Below are 24013 nucleotides of genomic sequence, written 5' to 3'. Positions count from 1 at the left end.
ATGACCGAAAGATATCGCTACCTTACTCTTTTAAACATACCAGTGTCTCGTTTACTTGCCTAACCGCCGCCATCACAGTTAGAGGTGCACGCAAGTAATGGTTAGGAAAACTTTAAAAACCTCCTATTATTTCATAATAAAATTATTGTCATCAAATGGTATTATTTCGAAAATTTAATTATGGCTTAAGAGCTTTGAGCTATTATTTTTAAGAATAAATCTTGTAATTAAGTCATTTTAAAGGTGGTTAACTACTGGAACAGGCTTTGTTCTGGGTTCCAATTGTTGACCAAGTGGTTTGCTACTGGTGATCTACGATAATTACTTCCTTTTATATTTATTTTTTCATAGGAATGATTTTGTTTGACCATTCAGTGTGTTTAAACATAATTAAAATGATTATTTACAATGCACACCAGTAGTTGATCACCGGTTTACTATTGGTACACAGGAACAAAAAAAAGTGTTCCTATGAATAACTACGTTGGAGTTTAAACTTTTTTTCTCATTGTTTTAGATGCAAAATGCCCCCTAAAAATACATTTTTTAAATATAATGAAATGAGATAATAAAGTGTGTGTAAATTAAATATTATAAGAGATAATTATGTTCAGATTCTAATGAGTAGCTAAGAAGCTAGCTTCGACTGTGCGGTTAAACATTAATTTGAGATATTTCAATGACTTTCAGTCAATAAATGAAAGTATACATTAGTAATAGTGTTTTATTATCACCTAAATAAAGTGATCAACTATTGGTCCACTTGTGGTCCTTTATTGGAACGCGCTGGTCAAACTTAGGGACATTCCCGTTTTTGGTAGGTATTGTTCATAAAATTACTAAGAAACCTACATATTTATGTTCAATTATTGTATTAATCCTGTATTATTAATAAAAAATAAACGTATGTATTGATACATTTCTGAGCTCAAACTATTTATTACCAGTTCAGAGAGTTTCAAAGTCAAAAATTGTCCTAAAATGGTTTGGGACCGGTACATCCACCCTACTTATTCATAGGTATACTTACACAAGTACATCTTTCCATGAGTAGACTCACCATAACAAAGCAGACATTTAATTGGTTCCACAAAAATGGTAACATACGATCAAAGGGAAGGCCCATCATCACTGTTAATTGCCAGTAATATTTCAATGACAATAATTGATAGGTAATGAGTGTGACCAATTAACGGGGAAGGACATCGCATCCTTCAAATTAATATACTGAAACTGTTGACGCGTAATTATAAAGGGTTTCGAAGTACTTTGTTTTCGATAATTAATAAAGGAAAACTATGTATTTTGGTACAAAATAAACTATTTTATAAATAGGTACGGTACATTTTTTATTGCATTATTGTTATGTAAAACATTTAATAAGGTAGAACCTTAATTTTTTTATCGTTTAACCAGTCAATTAATATTGAAAATTGTAGGAAGTCCTTCTTACTCAAAGCTTGTCTTGTATCACAGAGTTTTATAAACATAATTGACGAATGAGCATAAAGTACAGTCAGACTTACAACTATTAATTGATGATTCGCTATGTGAAGTTCGCTGCAAAGAAAGTTTGTAAGGATCGTAACAAGTGGCATTCTTTTGTCTTCATTTAACCCCGTAGAAAAAGGTGCAATTTTGTGTTCTGTGTGAGAATTATATTGAATGTTAATTACACTGAAATATAAGAAATTTGACTTCCTAAGGCAGGAACAGCCATATCTAAAGAGTGAAAAACTAGACGGTATATTTTCAGTCGCCTCTTTAACCCTTTGTTAGCATCAACCTCTCAAATCGTAAATCTTTTTTTAAAGCAAAGAAATTCAATGTAGACATATTTGGCACAAGTCGATACTTAAGTAGGTTGAGATCAAAGGTTTAGTTTGATCTAGATAGTCGTTATCTACTGGCAAAATGCCATTGTCTTTTATAAAGAGAGAAAACGAGCTACGTAGGTTCGAGATAGTAAGAAAAAATAGAATTCAACTACTTCGTTTTTTACGGAATTGAGAAATTTTTCTTTAACGTGCTTTTTCTTTTTTCTGAATTTAGTGAATATATTATCAAATTCATTCGGTTTAAGACAACACATTAATGAGTTTTCGAAGTTACGTTTGAATTAGAAATAATTATCAGTTGCTTTAACGGTGAAGTAAACATCATTATGAAACCTCTGTATGCCTTATAAAATTGCAAAGCACATTTTCTTGAGAGTTTGCAGCAAAGTCCCCAACCCGCACCTTTCCAGCGTGATGAACGCGCCTCGTTTGGGAGAAGATCCTTACCCAGCCACGAGTTAATGAATATATCAAATTAGTTAAAATTATTATGGGTACTACTTGTAGATAATTGTCTTTTATAGTAAAAGAAGGTAGGTCCCGCGACAACAGCGAATTTAGATTCTTCTAATTGTCTCAAGATTTGTTTGTCGAACATTCAGCAATGGAAGGTTTCTATACGATATCTTTATCACTAATAGAACTAAATAGGGACTTATTACGCACATAAGTTCCTGGTGCATTAACTTGATTCCTCAGAACAGTCTGATTATTACGACACTAACCACATTTGCCACCAATGCATATTATTATAAATATGACAATTATGTCTTTATAAAGCATATAATATATTTTTTAAGGTTTTAGTCACATTGCCCAATGGACGCACAAATGTATGCTTCCCTACTTATTAGGAAATAACTGTATCTTGTGAGAACTAAAACTTAGGACTACGCCTCAGTTATAGTGGCGTAGTAGGTAACTAACTATCCTTACGTACGGACGCACGGGTACAGTCATGTACCCTTTACCTCCACTAACTTGCATAATATCAGGTAGGTCCTACTATTGCAGTTTTTTAATAATTTTTCCTCTATATTTAGCGTATAGCCTTCCATTTAGCGCACTCTTAATAATTATTACTAGAAATGAAAGTAAGAAAACTTCACAAAAGTGGTCAAAAGTCAACACTAAAGTTCTTGGCCGCTAAGAAAAAACTGTTTGAGTAACTTTAAAAGGTAGAATAACTTTCTGGTTAAAAGAACGAAAAGAGTAAATATAGAAAAGTATGAGTGATTTTACTTGTATGTAGGTAGTAATAAAACATGTTCTAAATTAGTAGGCACGTGATAAGCGATTTGGGACCACTGTTTATATCATCTTTTTTGCGATTATTTTTATTATTTGCTTATAACATACCTATAAAGAAGAGAAATAAACACATTCAGACTTTATTTCTTCCTACGCTGACATCGACAGCATATGTCGGTGGAACGTATAAATTTATGTTCATTGGGACACTGCACTACACACAACTTGACTATATCTATAGGATCCAAAAGTTAATAAAACTACTAAAAGTGACGAAACGACGGTTTAAAGTGTAAAGAACTAATTAAACCTTTAATCTTCCTATAAAATCAACTTCCTACATCGAAAAATAAATATTCGCGTGTATTCAAAATAGTTTGAAACTTTCTAAAACTTTTCTCATGGAACGTGTAGCGCCATCTGTGAACTGAATTTTCAATCACAGGTTGCATTTTGCACTGAGTTGCAGCAAAGATGGCAGGCGTGAAGTAAACATTAATTCTGATTTATAACGCTTGTTTGCAATAAACTAGTAAATATGATACTTATTGATTTACTTTACCATTCCTAATCCGTGTTGCAATTTTTTACACGCCTGGGTAGAAAATCTTTTAGTTTTTAGCCAAGCCGTTAAGTGTGTACTTAGGTGGATACTATAGGACCAATTCTGAAGAAACTGTGAGCACTATTTATTTCTTTAGCCTTTTCTTGAATGTGCCACGGAGCATACACAATCTGCAGTCATAAATAAAAACAGAGTATTCGCAAAATGACAATTTTGAGGAAAACGCAGTTTTTTTTACATCGCTAATGATTTCATCAATTTCTAGGCCTTTTCTCTAAAATATTAACTGAGCTTCACTAAGATATGTGTCTCATTGCTACTACACACATACTAGCGGCAATACCGCCGGCACAAGCGGCGCAGAGCTCCTCATATTTGGCAATAACAGAAATGTGAAAAAAAATCTAATACTGCATTTACCTACACTTACGATGGCAAAAATACCCAGTGACCTTATGTTTTTGAAAAAAGGTTATAAATGCAAAGGTGGTTAAAAATTAAACAAGTTAAATCATTTTCAGCTTTTTTATTTGCAATTAAAACAGAAAATTTATCAGTAATCAATTTATTATTATTACATGACATTTTACGTTTAATATGACTCAAATATTTACAAACTGATCATTATTCCTCCCGAGCTTTAAAAATTAAACAACTTGTAAATAAATAGAAAAAAACACATTGTACGAAGTGTGGACACGAAATGATAAATTGTAAATACTAGTTTTAAATTGATACTAATTTCCGTAACCATACTTCTTACGATATTGATCCAAAATAAGATTAAATTAAATACATTGAATTTCATAATTTCGTATAACCAATTTAAACAATGTCAAAAATCAATTTATTACAAATACATTTACAAAATAATCATGTACAATGAAAATTATATTGAAATTATTATTATTATAAATATGTTTAATATTTAACATAATATTATGATGGTAACTCGCCGTACAAATTTCATTATATCGAATATCAATGGTTCAGATAATTTTATGTAAACCTTGTATAAAATAAGTACAAATAAATATAAATAACATACCAAGTACTTCACTCCTATTATGCACTTTCAGTCATATTATACGTTCGGTAAAGGCGATAACGGTAACTTTGGCATCCGTATAGATAAGCTCGAAAACCCTGTCAAAATAACTATAACTTCGCACAACACTAAGCATATCAAAATGACAAATTTTTGTACATAATATCAAGTCTATTAAGAACAAACTTGTGTCGCCTTTTCTATACTGTTGCTAGCAACATTGCTGATTCTACTTTTCATTCAATACATTGTTTTAGTGTCAGATACTTAAGACTAACATAAAATTGGCTTCATATGTCAATATATTTGGCATCCATTACATTATTGAACAACACAAAGTTATTTTGGCATGTCTATTTGAACGCAAAGGTTACCGTATCGCGGAGCCGCGCTAGCAACTACGCGGTAAAGCGAGTACGGCGTGATGTTCATTATAACTACGTTAGCAAAACAATGTAAGCCTACCTACATTTACACTATGTCGATATTTTGACTAGCACTTACAGTCAACGATGGTTAAGGATTGAAACTGGCCGAAATATTTATTGTAAAGAAGAAAATTGATTTTTTATCTACACTAAAATACCACTAGACTTATTAACATTACATGTATGGCGGAGGTTACACGTTAACTTCATTTAATGCAGCTTTCCATATTTTGGCATGACCTAGCGTGCATATACAAAAACACACTCAAGTACATAATATTATAATGCAACGGGTCTTATACGCGATTGAAAATTTAAAGGTTAGGATACCTTATTTGCTGCCCGACGTTCAAGTACACAAACAGCTGGGATAGTCCTGGATCGGAACAATGTGAACAATCTCAAACAAAATGTACTAAAGTCAAAGTAATGCTCAGTTGCAAGTCCAGACAATGATTTTAACAACAACAATCAGTCTATTAGTTAAAAATATTTTGAAAGACTAAGACAACCGCTTGCTCAAGTCACACCAGTCTTCGTGTAATCTCTGCCATGACATTCATGTCGACTCTATAGTCGGATAGAATACGAATCATTAAAAGTTTGAATTGTAAACACCATATGACGGATTCATCACCTAACTAAATCTGGATTTGAAACAGAGACCATTCATTTTGGGTTAAATCTGAAACCTCAATTTATGTAACTATAGCTATAATTCACATTGATTACTTACATTTATATTAAAATTTTATCTGGCTTGTATTCCCTAAATGGTATTGTACAGCAAACTCCTTAAGATTTATTTGATTCGGAAACTGAAAGCTAGTATAGCACTCTAGCGTACTTATATCATTGCAGTTTAAATAGTAATGACTATGGTGATGAATTGATTAAGAAGTGTTTAGTTCCAGATTTAACACAAAAACATCTACGAATGATCTCATTTCGTGCAGTTTCTTTAAGAAGTGGATTCAGAACAGGACTCTTATTAAATAATTCGTGACATATCATTATGTGCATCTGATTTCACTAAAATCAGGTATTCTAAAGTGATCAAATACTGTACTGTCTTTAATTATATTGTAAATTGTGTTCGATGTATGAGCCAGTGATCATGATAGCGTAGATTACAGTACATACTTATGAGAATATATATAAATATCCAAGCACGCTGCACTATGTATGTATATGCAATATAATATATATATTATATATAATATGCAATCCGTAATAGATAACACTTATAAATATACGAAGTACACTCACTTTGGGACTATAAATAACCGGCATATGTATTAAAGCATTTCTTCTGAACATTACTAGAGCATAACTCTATGGTCGCAACCTTGATATACCCGTTTCAACAATATTCAGGCATACACAGTGTACGCCGCGAAGCACGTTTCAACACGACACCCTCAACCAGCGTCTGCTGTAATAGTTTATCAACTAATCAATCGTTCAAACGCTAACGCCTCATGAGACGACAACAAATAAAAGTAAACAACAATTCGTTGAACACGGTAATGTTCGTCACATACGACAGACGTTCACGTTTAAACGATTCATAATCCGGTATCGCACTAATTAAAAACCTACAATGAATTTCAATAGAATACATGAGTACGTACACATCGAGCCAAAAAATGTGCTAATTTATATACAAAAATAATGGTCAACTTCATATATGTTTGTGGATAATGTCAATTATTATTTATCAATATAATAAGTATAATGTGTCTAAATGTTATGTAATATGCAGGTATTCATGAAAGGCTACATTCACGTTAAGTGAATATATTATTGCAGTATATACTTAAACTATTTTATGCACCATTCGTTATTTGCTATTAGATAAAAATAACACCAGCGTCTATGTAAATCGAAAAAAATAGTAGAAATAATTTGATTAGATACATTAAAATGATTCAGTCAAAATAAAACTTTACTACTTACCTCGCGGGCAATACACTCGCTTAGTTCATATATTTTAAATACAACTGCATTCCAAATCGATATAAATAAGATCTCTGGATATAAATATACTTTGCACAACATTCATATTTGTCTTTATATTGCGAGTATATTGCACCACGTCTAAAATAATTTCAAATCATTAAACATTAATTCATAAAATCTAAAAATAAATTAAAGTTACAAAATTGTGATGCAGATGACAACCACAGCCCAAATGGTCACACTCCTTGAGAAGATTTATAATATCTATTGTGTGTCTATTATTATTATAAAAATGTTCAATATATTTTTTAATCTAGCTAACACTACTGTATAACGTATTATTTGGTGGTTACATCTTGTACATAATTTTTAATGAGATTAAGCTTGCGCCGAGGTCTATGGTCTTTGATGTAATAAATATTTCCTCCCCAGCGAAACGTTTCTTGACATGAGCAAAATTAAGGTCTATAGCCAAGAAACAACATAGCCGAATATTAAGCACACATAGTAACTATGAACGATACAATGTCGTAGTGTATATAACAAAGTTGTAACGGCCGTGCGTGACATACCGATGACGTGACGTGTAGTGAACATGATCAACACATTTAGAAAGAATTACTTACTCATTATTGATATGTAGGCGATCTTAATTAAACTGATTTGTACCATGTTGGACTGAGTGTTTAGTAGCTCACATAATCAGCTTACACTCGTCTTAAACACATCAGCCCCACATAACATTCGTGTCAGTTTTACACCACATACAATTTATCAGCAAGTAATGTGAATAGGTAAAGAATGGATTTCGAAGGACCAACTCTATGCTGACAACCAAACAAATCAATTCCTAATTGCGATGTGCAACCAAACTCTAAGATTTAGACATTATTGAAAATACTGTTCTAACACTTCGCTTAATCCCTTTAAATACAACTGTATTGGAGATGGGATAGAATAGAATGACTAATTATGCTATTATAACATGAGGTAAATTTGACATCAAAAAGGCGCGCTACGCTCAACATAGCGGAAGCACCTATGATTTGTTACTTTACTATGATCTATCAATATCTCTATTGATTTAACTTGGTGTATACAGTTGTTTGTCGAAGAAAGGCAACTGCTGAGCATATCTTATACTATGTAACATTCGTCATTATGCCATCTCCAAAATGGTCGTCCTATTCACAGCTTTCTATAAACTTACGCGTTGATGATCTCTGGTTTGGTGGACATACACACGTACACATAATCCGAATCGGAGTCAAGGCGCGCACGGCTGGCCCTGCGTTAGGCCGTGGCCACTTGCCACACTATGAGGTGGCTCTTGGAAGCGCGGTCAGCAAGAGAGCTGTGACCGCTCGACGACCCGTCCTCGGCGACGACAACACTATCCTCCATCTCAGAGTCGGCTGCGGACAGACAAATTCATTATTAACTAACATAACAATACTAAAATGAATTGCAAAAATTATTACCAAAATATATAGGAAGGTATTAAAATAAAGAAATAGGAAGGATCGGGAACAGAAGGTTAAGAACAGACATTTGCATTCAGATAAACAATGCTATCTGAAAGGAACAATATCTGGCAAATAAAAAAGTAAGTATAATTTGATTGTTGCAGTGTTACGTTGAAGTTGAAACAGTGGTGAAAAAGGTAGTGAGGTGCAACGTAAAGAATGAAAGTAAAATAAAATGTAATAACTGTGAAAGTTCGTCAAGTGTAAACCGGAGAGGATTTTCCCAAAAGATAATAAAGAAGACATTTTAGATTATAAGTAAAAGGAAATATAAACATTTATAGCTAAGTTATCTACTACATTTCTGTAGCAAAATTATAAACAGAGAGTGTATAATATATTACCTTTAAATACAACATAATATGTTTTAGCTCATTTCAAGCGAAGGAAATGTTATTTTTAATTATTTACTTACTCCTTTACACATAGTATCTAAACTGTTAATATTTACATACTGGTATTAGCAATATACACGTTAGCAACAATAAGGGCATGTTTCATGTCTGAGTTGTTGTTATCCATATAAATATCCTCTATACAAAGTAACAATAAGTAGAAATAAATGTAAATTACTATAGAAAAAGCCTCTACTATAAGTTTTTAACATGTAAAAATTATTCGTAAGACAGCATTCTAAAGACTTTTGTGAAAACAAATCATAAACTATGATTTCATCAAACTATGAATATTACTCGTTGTTTTTTTAAAGCTGTTTGTGTCATAAAACACGTTATTTGTAAAGAATTTTGTAAGGAGTCAGGCCCTTGGTACACAATGCTTCGAAAGTCTCTGACACTCAATGAATGTAATCTTCAAACGACCATCCCGCGACTGGGTTTGAATGGCTATAGTCGCTTGAGAAATAAAATCGGTAAGTATCGAAGACTTGCGTAGGGTACCTGCGGAAGGGCTTTAGATATGTACTATTGTACTACTACTGAGTATAATCTGTTTCGAGTGCGCTATAAATATGACATTATATGGATAACGAGTACTGGACAAATGAAACGTGTGCTAGAAACCTGTTACACCGAAGACCATGTTAGTAATGAATGTCAGTGAGCATGTTTATATGAGTCTATGCGTGAGTTGATCTGACTGATGGCGACGATTACAACTAATGTGGAGACTTTTACCAGCTGCCTAAGATAAAGACAATAAGAATCGTATTAACGGTTACATTTACAACATTTTTTATGTACTCAAAAAAGCTAGTATTTCCAATGTATTTGATTCAGAACAATTTGATCTTAAAAGCGATTAATGTTCCCAAATATCTTAGCTAACAATTTTATTAATTAAAACCTAATTATCCTGTAAGGTTGTAACCAGAATAAAATTTTCCGATTTTGCAAAAATGTGTGCGAATATCCTCGTATACAAAACGATACAGTAATATCTCCACAATAGTTGACAGACACGTATATACCCACTGCAGTCGATAGTGTTACGCTACATGCACGGATTAGCTCCCAATGTTATGAATGGGCAAGCGTACATGCTTTATTCTAAAATTCAACGTACCAGTAATAAATATAAATTAATTGCTTATTTCTACGATCAGGTACGTTCAGGAATCTCTTAAGACCTGCCATACAATGACGTGGGAGGCTGTGTCGCGTATGTCATCGGCATGCTCTTCTATAACGGCAAAAAAAGAAAAAACCGGGGAAATTAAAACATGAACCGCACTATGCCTATTCTGTTTGTATTCTCCACTAAACTGTGTGTATGAGGCGAGTCTATTCTTATTGTTTTTGAATGGACACGTGAAATGTATCAATTTGCAATCCATTTGTATCCAGGAGATGATCACTGCGTTAGACGCATTGTTGGTTAATTATGACCGAAGCAATGTACACTACGTATAACTTAAAATGTTCATAAACAGTATTAGTACTTAATGTACGACGATATTCGTAAATTAGATCACAAAACGGAACAAGACAACACACTTTAGTAGAAAACACCTGTAAACTCAAATCAAACAATAGGCACAAATCCTTAATAAAACATGTGGTACCGTTCAAAATAAAACAAATCTTAACACTATGCGTACAAGCGTTGAAGCGTTCATACTAACTCTACTATTACGAAGCGAAGCTGACTAACGCAATGGGGATGAATCTTAGTCTACACTAACGTGCATATTGCTTGTTTTGATTACAATATTTTACTTGGATAAACTCTGTACTTAGCACATTCTATAATGGATATTGAAATATGTTTTTTGTAGGCTTTAGTAAAGTCATAAGGATTGTTATCTGATGACAATTAAAGGATAGTTGATTATAGATTTGCATACAGCCCTATTCTAAATGTTATAGCGAATATTGTAATGCATGTATTGTTACTATGTTTTGTTTAAGAATATTAAAGGTAGCGATGACAGTGAGATATTATTCTGCGGGTTTTCTAGTAAGATGATGCGCCTAATTGATTATGAAGTATCAGCTCGCGATCTCTGAAATTAGTGTAATGTTCTAGCTATAATTTTAGTAGGTTTACTCATCACGGCTAATATGAATGACTTGGGAACGGTATATAAAGTAAAGTATGTAAAGATTTTAACTATAATTGTCAATTGAACATGATAAAGTAAATGAGTTAGTTAGTAAACAGTATACAGTAAAAAACAGTATAAACGACACACATCTAAAACTTTAACTATCAGAAAACACTCAAAAACCGCACCATAACCGATATTCAGCCCATACCGTGACACCGTTTCCCGAAAACACAAACAGACAAAGATGAGTAAACACGACTAAAACCACAGATCAGTTATAGAATGAGAGATGAGATAGCATGCGACGTACCTATTCTGAAGTCGATGTATCCTTCGCCTCCCGATATGACTAGCATAGGGGGCATGGTGGGCGAGTGACGGCGCGGAGACTCGGGAGTTCTTGCGGGAGAGCCCGCCACGCCGGGGACCGCCACGAAGAAAGTGACGGCGTCGCGGTGTCCGTGGAACGAGAGCTGAGCGTGTGCCATCGAACACCACGGTATGTTGCCCGTGGGACATGTGGCTGTAGATCCCGCTGTTCAAAAACAAAAATATGTAAAAACTTGAAGCAACATGTCTCGGGCCAAAACTATTCCAACAATAGTAACACAGTTACTTAAATGCTGTACGCTAAAGTTCAACACAGTAAAGAATTATACCTTGCGTAACAGCTCTGGAAGTCGACGGCTGAGGTCCAGTAGAATCCCGGCTGGAGCCTTCCGACAGTGGAACAGATATGACCACGCCGTTGCTGGTCCCGATCCACAGGCGGCCGGAGCTGATCAACAGCGCCGTGATTCTGACTAGAGAGAAGCCAAGCTTGCCCGTGCCCAACATCTTGCTCACGTACGGCTCAATGTCCACGTCCTTCAAGTGCTGGTACGTGTGGGCGTGGTACAGACGGAGAGTTGAATCCATTTTGATTGACACCTGGTTATAAAAGAGCTCGTTACTATACAAGTTGCTTTCATTTTATGTTACGGATTGATATTGTTTTATTAAAATCATTGAGATCGGTCCTAAGCATGAAAACTACCACAGGTATCAGATTTTCATGGTATCAGATTTAATGAAATCACATATTATCTTTAACCACTACATTGACACAACCACGCTTCGTTTTTATTAGTCCTCTTGTAATACCTATGTTTAATAACTAACAAATAATAGTGACATGTATTTACCCAGACGCCGTCTCCATCACAAGCCATCTGTCTGACTTGGCTCTCTTGCCGCGGATGTGCCTCCAGCGAGTGAAGCAGGAGGCGAGACCGCGGCTCTATCACGTGCACCTTGTTGCGGTAACCGCACCACACCGTGCACCCCACAGCCGACAAACACCGTACTAGACATAAACAATATGATTTATCCATCTATCCAAATGCCTTTGTTCTTTAATTATAACAGTAGGTATTATTTCGATGTTTGTACATATAATAAGGTTATCTTCGCTGAGAGATTTAAAGGCAACAATAGAATAAAAAGCCATCTTTTCATCATTCCTTCAATTTGTATAATCTTCTTATAATTGAAGTATAGCTGACAGTTGTACGACAGTTGTAGTTTGCTGGAATTACCTGAGCATTTAGGGTCTCCGAGCGTAAGTATCCAGTACTGAGTGAAGTCCCATTGTCCGTCGGCGTGTCGTGAGAATATCGCCACCGTGCCGTCCGCGAGCGCCACGATACAACGCGACGCACACGCTACTATTGAGAGTATGGCATCGTTCAGTTTTACCCTGCAATTAATAATGTCATTAGCATTGGCCCAAGATTTTAATAGTAAAAGTGTTATTCATTTCTTTTTATGTTGTTAAAAGATTTTCACATAACATACAAGCAAACGAACGCAAAATACAACCAGACCCCAATCAACCCACAGCCTCCCAACGTAGTGTAGTGGCGGAAGACATCCCGGCCGCCATTTGTACGCATAAAAATCAAAATGTTGTATCACAAAGTGTCTGTGTAGACGTACCTGGCCAAGCACTTCTTATAATTGCCAACAGCGGAATGTATGTAAAGATTGCCGCTCTTGGTGCCTAGCCACATGGTCGCCATCACAGTGGACATCTTGCGGTCTGCCGTCGCTTCGGTACGAGCTTCTGCTTTAGACTGCTGCTGCGCGAAGGCCTCCACCCCTGGCTCTGGAGATCCTAGGTGTCCTCCTATAGCAAATAAATATATCTTGAATAAAATAGAACTAACTATCGCTTGTAGTAACTCTACTACCATAAACGTAAAAGTTTGTGTTACTTTTTCATGCGACAAAAATTGAAATTGTTAGTTTATAGCCTAGATAAATACATAGGCAACGGCACAAGAAAACTTTACAAGCGGATGAAGTTATGGACAGACGATAGTCCTTTATAAACTTAAGCCTTCCAAGTAAAATTTACAAGATTTGCTTGCGAAGTTTAGTATCGCCGTATCTATTATTGTTTTAGTAGGATATTTACCGTTGATAGGTGTAGAGCTAAGCGGCGGACTGTCAGGCGCAGCGGTGTCGGCCTCCTCGACGTTTCTCACGACCGCGACCGGCTCTTCGTTCTGTTGTTCAGGCGACGTCTCTGGCTCGTTCACGGGAGTGCTCGGCGGAGTTAGAATCGTTGCTTTTACCTTAAAAATGTTAAACATTTTACATTATGTCGATATAAAAGTAAAAATAAATAAAAGATTGTATGCCTAGATGCTCTCATTTTCATCGACATTGGTATTTGGAATCTTACAGAATCGTCTGCTCTGTAAGATCTTATAAATTAAATGAATTTAACCATTATTGGCCCACTGTTGGGCATGGGTCTTCTGCGTAGACATTGAGATAATTTTTTTTATAAATTGGAACTAAATGATAGCACTTTGCGTGGCAAAACAACTGTTTCAGGTTTGTGAGAATCTACTAGTGAATGAACTAAAGTAGTGTAGATCTACTAGTGAAATTGACAATAGAACTAACCAATTTTGTACTGCCAACGATGACCGCATCCTTATCCCCGTTCTCATCGGTAATGCTGTTCTTCTGCGCACAGTCCACAGAGTCAATCCTTCCAGCACAGAACAACGACTGTAACAAACACGCTATTTTATAACCACATTGAGAGAAAGAAGTAATTATGTTATATAACTTGCCAACTGCCAAGTCTATATATACACTCAAGTCTATTAATTAAGTCTTGAGTAGTTTCAATACGACATGTTTATTGCACAGCTTATTCGTAATCGAATATTAAAATCACATGAACGTGATAATGGAGAATGCTCTTCTTACACCAGTCACTGTACGTAGCATACACGTAACAGTTACCAAAAATTGCGCACGCATAAATATTTGACAGTAATGTTTAGGCAAGGCTAAATCGAATAGGCCTTTACTAGAATAATAGTTTAATCTAAATATATGTATATAACTCAAAGGTGACTGACTGACTTACATAGTGATCCATCACCACACAGTACAAAGCACTAAACTGATCGGGGTGAAATTTAACATGCAGGTAGATGTTATGACTTAGAAATCCACTACGAAAGGATTTTGATCAAGTTTACCTCTAAGGAGATAAAATAGGGATGAAAGTTAGTATGAAAATTCTGTCCTAAGGTCAAAAACCACACGGGTACCACCAAAAGCCAGTAAAATATAGAATTGTACTATTCAGCAACAACAGGTTCAGTCATCGTACGTAGCATACACGTAACAGTTAACGAAAACTACGCAAGTCTAAACCGCAATATCTGGCACTAAATGTATGTGAACGCCTTAATTGAATAAGCGTTTACAAAATTAATACCGTACTGATGTTATTAATCGACATATATTTCTGTAGTAATGAAACATGACTTCAGTTAAAATTCCACCTTAGTTACACACCGGGTGTCGTTTGTTCTCAGTGACGCCCGCAACCCTCTCCTGGTACTCCCTGTAGTCTTCGGCCACGGCTCCCGGCACGGACGCCACGCATAGAATGTGCTTGTCCGTCACAGGGAACGATTCTATCACCTCAGCTGGGTTGTTCGCGTCGATTATCTGTAAACAACTTGATTTAGAATACAACTTCTAATAATAAATTTATACACATAAATTATTATCTATTGTTTTTTTCTACAGAAATTATTTATCTATAAATCAATTTATCTGTTGTGTCTAAACTATCTGAATAATTTATTCAATTAAACAAATATCTTATATTTACATTTTAGCGAAATAAATATTGATAAGTGCAATTATTTATTAATTGGTTAAATTATTTTACTTTTTTGCTTTTAAAGCAACTTTATTTGACAACCTATGTAACTAATAATAAGGTTTTAGCAATAGAGTGTCGTAGCATAGTATTTACATATATTTCGTAGAAGTCATCCAATAAGATTTAAACAAGTAGCAAGTTTACCAAGGTGCTATGTGCAATGATGACATGTGAATATCTAAAGGAAAATTGAGTGATCGTCTACAGGACCTGTTTAAATTTGCATACAATAATTTTATATTACAATTGACATTGATTAATTTCCGATGTATCAAAACATTATTGTTTCTCCAATTTCACATATTAAAGTCGCGAAATCTCACGATAGACAAGCTAATATTGACAAATATTTCTCATTGATAAGAGTTCTAGATGTTAAAGTATGCATATTTAAAGTTAGCAGTATAATTACAAAAGGACATAATACTAAATACGATAGTTACACAAACCATCACTATCCCCTTGTTCTGGTTGCTGGAACAAATCCAGACAAGGGAGGACAAGTTTTTTTCCGTGTACTCCACACTCTGAGTTGATTGTAACTGCTGGTTTATTTGTTCCACTTCGGGAGAGTGCACAGATTGCGCCTTACTCATCTCGTACGCTGACAACAAAATCACACGTTAGTATAAGTTCTTATAATCTATTTGGCAACTTTCTTCGCCGCAGTTACACACATCTATACTAATATTATAAAACTGAAGAGTTTGTTTGTTTGAACGCGCTAATCTCTGGAACTACTGGTCCGATTTGAAAAAATCTTTGTTCAGTGTTAGATAGTCCATTTATCGATAAAGGCTATAGGCTATATATCATCACGCTACGACCAATAGGAGCAGAGTAGCAATAAAAAATGTTACAAAAACTGGGTAAATTTTGACCCATTCTCTCTTATGTGACGCAAGCGAAGTTGCGCGGGACAGCGAGTATAAGATAAACTTAAGGTTGATTAGTAAAACTAATGTACATGAACGATTGATTGAAACTGCAAGTGATTTTCTAGATAATTTTAGATCTCGTTTTTAAGTTTAGTGACAAAGAAAAGAACACCTTTGGGCTGCTCTGTGATAGCAAATTATAATTAAAAGGGCATTGAAAGTCTAAAGATTGAGTTAGAATTAACAGAACATTCAGTCATTAAGATGCAACGAAGAATGTTGGATACTTAAACAATTTCAACACTCACTAGACTATGATCACGTCATTAAAAACAAATGTTAAAATGCTATCAGCTTGATTTTGGGTATGAATGTTTGTACAAATGTGAAAAGTATTTACCTAGTGACATGGTGTTTTCAGACTTGTCCTCTTGGTTGGCATAGAACACGCTCTCGCCGATCATGCAGCCTCCGTCCGGAGTGCGACCCCCGTTCAGATTGACAGCCGCCGCACATAGCAACGTCATACGAGGCTCATTCTCCGCGATTGGTCTGCAAATAATTACAGAGTCAGTTTCAAAGGCATTTAATAATTGCTTGTTAGACGGTAAATATCTATTTATATTTCTCTAACTCTGTGTGTATTTAATATTGTTTGTGTATGTTGACATTGTCCACATGTATTTGTTGACACACGTGTTTTCACTTACAACAATAACAATGAACGTCTTTGGTGATGAAGTGGTAAATTTCTCGTCATAAGATAATGCCAACGACCAAGCGACACATTATTATTAGTGCAGTAGATCATAGTGGTAGTTTGACACTTGGGAAAAACATTTATATTATAGCGTCATCAATAGTATGTATGTTGCATTTGTACTAATATTTGTATAGATCTTGCGTCATTATAAGAACAATACATTTTTATTTCCTATGAAACCACCAAAATAACGATGATTTCTACCCCTGTTATTTCTCTGCGTTTTTCTATTTGTACACTCTGAACTAATAAGAATAACTAATAAACAATGTCACAGAGGATTAAAACAGCAGAATATTGTGTAATAAATTAACCACTGTATGACGTCAGATACAGAAATATTGTTATTTTATTCAATAGATCAGTGCCAATGTCATTGTATGCACTATTTTGAATAAAGCTTATCGAAGACTGAACAAATGCCTTTATACGTTTTTGTAATAAAATATTGAATTGTAAGTAGTCGTTATAAAAGTAACTCACCTGCAAAAGACGGGCACGGGTACAGGCACTCCGCCCGATGACAGTGATGTACACGAACTGGGCCCCTTTTGCCCCTGTCCGCTCTTGCTGGGCAGGCTCCAGCCGTACGCCTGAGTGCGTCCGTCCTCCTTACGAACGTGCGCTCGGACCTACACGCACACACACGTAATGTGTACGTATTCACACATAGGGTAAACTGCCACATTATTGACACTAAGCTTTACTTTGTTATATAAAAGTGTTAGTTGCAACTTTATTGGTACTAAAAGATATGAAAATAGAATGTTATCTTAATTACTTTATGACAATATTGCACCCATTATTGACACCACTGTTATGTGTTAGCAAACATAACTATTACTTACGCTAAGAATGAGTTAATTATTAAATGTACATTTCAAGTTAAATTTTGTAACAAAATCGTTAGTATTCACTGTACATGATAATGATAACCCGGTAAACAAATAATGAATGTCAATTAAAGGGCCGTTTACTCTATATTTTATAAACCAGAGACAATACAGACAACACAAAAGCTAATATAGGAAAAAAGGAACAAACAAACACAAAATATACAAATAACTATTTAATAAAATAATATAATCTATAAATACATAAACGAACACTATGCACATGCCTATAACTAATATCACTTAAAGTCACTAGCACTTGAAAACTTGTGCTTCATTGATTCAGCTGAAAACAAAGAAAGGTAAGGAAGAGGATGAAACGAAAATAAAACAAAAAAAACACAACACAGCGTTGAAAACATAGGATAGAGGTGTTTAAGCACAACACTGATGGAATGAAAAGCTTTACTGAATAGCTAACAATAGGATAATAAAAAGCTTGGTATGCTTTCGGTTAAACAAGGACAGGCTGGTGTGTGCGCACTTACAGGTGAGGTGTTTAGTGACTAATGGGTAATGTGATGTGCTGAAGCAACGACAATAAAGCTAATCTATGAAAAATAAAGACTATATTTCACAATATCGATGCGATGGGGTTTCCATAGGAGATATTTGCTGTACAAATGAAGTCTCTCGGAGGACGACACTTAGCACACTTTAAAATTGTGTGAATTTTGTAACGAAGAATTCATTACACACTGTATAAGTAGAATAACTGTAGTGAAATCTAGGCATATAAAGCTTGATTTATGAATATAAGACTCAATAACCGATGAAGAATACACACCATTACTAATGATTTAGATTCTTGAAATTTAATGCGCTACAGGCAAGTCAAGAAAAGGTAGGAATAACAAAATGGTAGGGTTAAGGATATGGATAATTTTGGGATCGTTACTAGTATAAGGGGCTGAATAGAACTTAGTTCTCAGCAGATGAACTCAACTAGTTTGTTAAGTAGATTTAATTTAACACAAATATAATCTTCAAAAGGAATTGAATGGTCTGTTAATGAATATTTACACAATTTTGACGAGGTTATGCGAGTACAAAGCTAACTAGCAAGGGATAAAATCTTGAGAGCGCACTTATGCACATATATAATATCAAAAAATAAGACACGAAGGTTCTAAATATTTTCTTTCTGCATAAGCGCAAATAATAAATACATATACTACATATTAAAATAACGCAGACGAAAGGCAACAGAAACTACCTAAATCTAAATTGTTAGTTAATTAGAAGTAAGGTATACATCAGTAGCCGGAAAGAGGTATGAATTACAAAACGTACGCAATGTAAAAATAAAGTACGCAACGAGTCTAGCACATTATCACGTTTTTTTCTTTTTCACATTTTCAAGTTTTTTACACAGTAATGTGCGAGGCTTGCCAGTAACTTTCAAGGTGAATAACTTTGCCGAAAATGGTTATTAAAACTAGCACTTTGAATTGACTTAACGATATTAAGTAGCTTATTTACAGCTCAAATTGTTTCATGACTAATGGTTAAATGCCAATTATGTAGCAACCTTTTCTCGTGTAAGCCAAAGTTACTCAGAAGGTCGTTTTCGTACGCGATACTTATTGATGCGTATATCTGTTTCTCGCCTTTTACATGATTTACAAACAAAATTAGAATAAACGAGCCACCAAAACGACGACGACGACGTTTGGTACGAAACCGACCTTATTTATTTTCGACCGCCTTTAAACAATTCTTGAGTGACGTTCAGTAGAGGGGACTTAAGGAGTCAACAAAGACCAGACTCAGCCCACAAAAACTTGAAGAGATCAAGGATCATATCACTGCGGTTTAGAGCTATCAAACTCGCAAGCTAGCTAATGGAGATTTTTACCTAAAAAGGTACTATGGCGGATTGAGTTGGACTGCCTTCAAGTCCTGTTCACTGAACGTCCTTATAACCTAAAACGTCCGGCATTAACGGTGAAAGAATATCATATTGGTGACGTACCTGACGGAACTGTTCGCTCCTCTCATGGCGTCTTGAATGATGATGATCGGTGAGCTGCGTTTCAAAGAAATCAGCTTGAGTCCTCGAGTGACGTAACGCTGGTTGGGGAGCCGCTACGGCCCGGAGGTGAGGCGTTGATAAAGGGCGCTGCGGACGCTCACTTGTGCTGTAACAATAGACAGTTATCTTTGTTAAGATTGTGTCTACGGGTAATCAATGTTTTAAGTTCTAAACAAGTGGTGTTTCATCTCTGCCTACTCCCATGGGAATAAGGCGTGATTTAAAAATAACCGTACTAGTAAATATAAAAAGCTAGTATCTCTTAATAATAATAAACTAACTCTTAATAACAATTCTCCTGAATTACGCATCACAGCCTTGTTACAAAATATAATTATATCATTCGCCCTGTCGTAAGATATCAATACCGTGCAATTAGCATAATCAACAATATGCTATGGCTACGCGATAAAAAAACGATCAGATTATGCATATATGGCTACAGAGTCACGCCCAGTCAATATATTTCCAAAAAAAATTATGCACAGCCTGACTATAACCTTTTTATGTCCCAAGATGTAAGTATGATGTCAGTTTTTGGTTCCATTGGTAATAGGCAACGCGCCTATTTATACAACTTCCGACACATAATTCCAAGATACCACTGAAGAACACTTTCTGGGAATCTTATTCGCGGCGCGCGTACACGCTAGTTGCATACCACTGAGACCACCGAAGTAGTTCTCAAGATGTTCTTGTAAAAACAGCACTATCAATTTGATACGTTTATTATTTCCATCATCCTCTATAAAAACGTTAAGTTTCAAAGTTACAGTACAAATTTTCGATTTTTGATGAAGATCTCTATCAATAATATCATCAAGAACTGAATCTTGTGACATTAAAATATTAATTCTTATCTACAAATGAATCGCCAGCATTTTACTAGTAATATAAACAGTCCATATTGCCATTAAATCACTGAATTTCGCAAATTAAGAGCAGCGAATAATAACAGCTATGAGCAAATTATACAAGCAAGCCATTGCAAATAAGAAGCATAATAATATAGAACAAGCAGGGACAAGGCATAATTTTATGCACGTAATATATTTGTTAATGCCAAACATTTTATTTGGCCGTATAAATAATGTAATCATCATCATAAGGCCAGCATTTGAAGTTTTTTTAATGTCCGAAACTCTACGAGTTTTTATTACAAACCAATAATACGTTACGTTTAAAAGAAACGAAATCGCTCAGCTTTGTATTTGTTTTAACATTGATTGTGATATACGCCAAGCATTTCACACTCCCAAAAGGAGTTAAGATATCCCTTTTATTACATGTTATTGTCATCATACAGAACGAGTTAAAAATACCACTTCTCAGCGAAGATTGATATCATTTCATAAACAAACAATTACTGGTCAAATCACATTAGCAGATTGAAAACAGGGGTCAAACTGGACAAGGACAATGAAAACTGGACAAATATTGGGAGTCGAACCCACAATCTACCAGTAAGGTGGAAGCGACCACCTTGTGCAATATCCTGTAAATATACCGAAACAAAATCGCTTATTCCTCGTATATTTTTAAGGGTAAAGACAATCTATATAGGAAATATAAGAATAAGCCCTAATATCATTGAGCTTAAATATCATTGAGCTAAAATATGACGCACAAAGGCCCAATCAGGAGGCTAAGTGCGGAAAAAGCCCAGACAAACTAACTAACTAATCATTGAGCCTGCTCTCAGTTTTATGAGAGCTCTTTATAACGATTCAAGAAAGTCTTGCAGCACGCACAGCACGTCAAAAATTGAGCAAAAGAAAATAAATCAAGCTTGAACAATCGCTTTTAGAAATACATATTATGCCCGTAAAATAAACAATAGCAGAGTTAGAGCAAAGAAATATAACATAAGAATTACACAAAACATCGAATTTTCTTTGTATCTATTTATCGAAGAAGCCAATTTACTTCACAATCACATTGTTTATTACAACATAGTGATATCGCCATTGTTTTGCTTGTTATGATTTTCGCTCAGCTATATCATGTATTACAGATATCAATGAAAATACGCCAGCAGCAGCATTAAGAGTTAATTATTTAGAAATATTTTTTTTGTATTTTTTAAATATAACACGCTCAGCTTCTTGACCATTTATAGGCAACAAGAATTATTTTACCATGTTGACGAAATTAATGTCATTTCGTGTTTAAAATGACAAGACATGCATGTAGATATGTCCAAAAAGCCTTCCTAGATCTATCTGGAAACTAAAATAACAATTAAACAAAATTATAACCGAAGGAGCAGGCAGAGATGTCCATAAATGACTTTTTACAATTGATTTGAGACTGGTCTGAACGAGACCGGAGATTCCACTTTCCAAACAGACTTCAATAAGTAGCCTGCGCTTAAGATTTGCCCATTGGAGTATCCACTCCAATCTCAATGCCAATCTCGGTATACTTTATATTATTACTTCTTCTCACCAATGTTCTCAGTAAATATAATATTTTTTACGACTATGGTAGACTAACTATTAAAACTAACATAATAGGTGTCTATATCGGTAATTACCTGAAGAGGTTACTAAAAAACTTCCATATGCTTTGCTTGTTCTTCTTATCCATAGTGGAGTCTACGCGGCTGGCGCGCACCATCTCAGTCCAGCGCACGGCATCTTGCAGTTCCATAAAGCGCTCCTGAAATATTAACACAACAGAATTAGGTGAGTATTACTATCGAAATAAAATTGGTGAATAATTATGTCCTAACTGTTACGGCTGTCAATTTGTCAGTTAAATATGAGCCATTTTCGCTGAAGTTAGTTTATAGTCTGTGCAATACACTGGTACACTTTTCATCACAATAATAGCCCGTTGAGACGCTAGGTGTAGGACTAGGTAAAGTAATGCAACGACAATAAGAATTTATGAACAGAAACTATAGGGGCAACTTACTTTGGCTTATTTGTTTTCTTAATTTGTCTCTTTTAATAAGCAACTTTGTAATCTAACTTTTCGAAAAGAGTAGACCGTAATCTAAGAAACTTAGAATACACACACAACGAAAATAGTGGTGTTATCTTACCTTGTATTGATTTCGTTCCATGAGCACCCTGGCCATCTCGACGCGAGTGAAGCGACGCCGCTGCGCCATGGGCACGTCGGCTTCGTCTTCGTTGTCGCCACTGCCCGCATTCGTGCTCACCGTCTCCTGCCACATAGCCACATTACTAAGTCGATTTCTCTTTAAACAATCGTAAATTCTCGCACAATAACTGATAACTTTTAGTTTGTAATATATTACAAGCAACAAGCTTAAAAAAATATATTTTGAAACATTAATGTGAATAGATATTTATACAGGTAAATTAGTTGACCACATCGCCCAATTATACAACGTCTTACCGCGAATAATCCTGATATTGGTTAGTCAGTCAAAGCATTCTACCTTACTCGTTCTATCATTATTTGTTCACGCAAAGAATTAACTATATTGTATTAAAAATATATTAGTATTTTGTCCATACCTTCAAATGGCGGACTTCCTCCTCCAGCTCTGTAACTCTATCCCTGAGCTTCTCCCTCGCAGAGCTGAGGTTAGTGACCTCTTCCCGCAAGATCTCTAGCTCGCCGGTGAGTTCATCCACTTTCACAATCAGATCGTCTTTGACGACGTTTAACGCGTTCTTCGTAGCCAACAATTCGTTGTTCTCCAGAATTAGGTTCTCCACTTCCTTGCCCATTCCTGTTTAAAATATAATGTTAAAAATAATGTAAGCTGTAAGATGACAATAATTTTTAAGTGATAGTGACATATTTCAGTGCCTCAGAGTAATTAATTTAAGAGGAACGGCAGTGACGACCGGCCAACTGTATTGCCGACTATTACCAATGATCTAAGAAATCGATCTCCAGCATAAGCCTTTTCGATTAAAATTGGCACTCTTTAGTTTCCAACCATGAATTGAAATTTATTCAATTAACTCTCAAGTTTAAAATCATTTATGCATGTAAGATATAGAATACTTACTTGGTTTATTCGCTTGAGGGATTTAAGCGAACGTTAGGCAGGTCACACACTTCGCCGCATGCGATAGCAATAACAATTGG

At 35.1% G+C, this 24013-nt stretch overlaps 1 protein-coding gene across 7 annotated transcripts in view; it reads right to left on the bottom strand.

The window, feature by feature from the left end:
• Positions 1-4165: 4165 nt before the first annotated feature.
• Positions 4166-24013, bottom strand: part of syd (JNK-interacting protein syd) — a 39329-nt gene continuing 19481 nt past the window's right edge. For 3 of the 7 annotated variants that reach the window (XM_076135477.1, XM_076135475.1, XM_076135472.1), the window contains 16 exons: positions 23431-23648; positions 22989-23114; positions 22476-22600; positions 19880-20045; positions 17495-17643; positions 16649-16800; positions 15814-15974; positions 14995-15150; positions 14083-14190; positions 13586-13745; positions 13105-13294; positions 12705-12865; positions 12312-12472; positions 11787-12057; positions 11438-11662; positions 4166-8507 (listed from right to left, as the gene is read on the bottom strand). In XM_076135477.1, the coding sequence (XP_075991592.1) occupies positions 8386-8507; positions 11438-11662; positions 11787-12057; positions 12312-12472; positions 12705-12865; positions 13105-13294; positions 13586-13745; positions 14083-14190; positions 14995-15150; positions 15814-15974; positions 16649-16800; positions 17495-17643; positions 19880-20045; positions 22476-22600; positions 22989-23114; positions 23431-23648 (2651 nt within the window). In that variant the 3' untranslated portion in view covers positions 4166-8385. Of the gene's footprint in view, positions 8508-10142; positions 10260-11437; positions 11663-11786; positions 12058-12311; positions 12473-12704; positions 12866-13104; positions 13295-13585; positions 13746-14082; positions 14191-14994; positions 15151-15813; positions 15975-16648; positions 16801-17494; positions 17644-19879; positions 20046-22475; positions 22601-22988; positions 23115-23430; positions 23649-24013 lie in introns of all 7 variants that reach the window. The other 4 variants (XM_076135479.1, XM_076135474.1, XM_076135476.1 and 1 more) reach the window with 3 other exon arrangements.

This window comes from Anticarsia gemmatalis, chromosome Z, assembly GCF_050436995.1.
Source record: "Anticarsia gemmatalis isolate Benzon Research Colony breed Stoneville strain chromosome Z, ilAntGemm2 primary, whole genome shotgun sequence".
Taxonomy (NCBI): domain Eukaryota; kingdom Metazoa; phylum Arthropoda; class Insecta; order Lepidoptera; family Erebidae; genus Anticarsia; species Anticarsia gemmatalis.
Note: the sequence above shows the minus strand (reverse complement) of the source record. Positions and strands in the feature narration are given on the sequence as shown.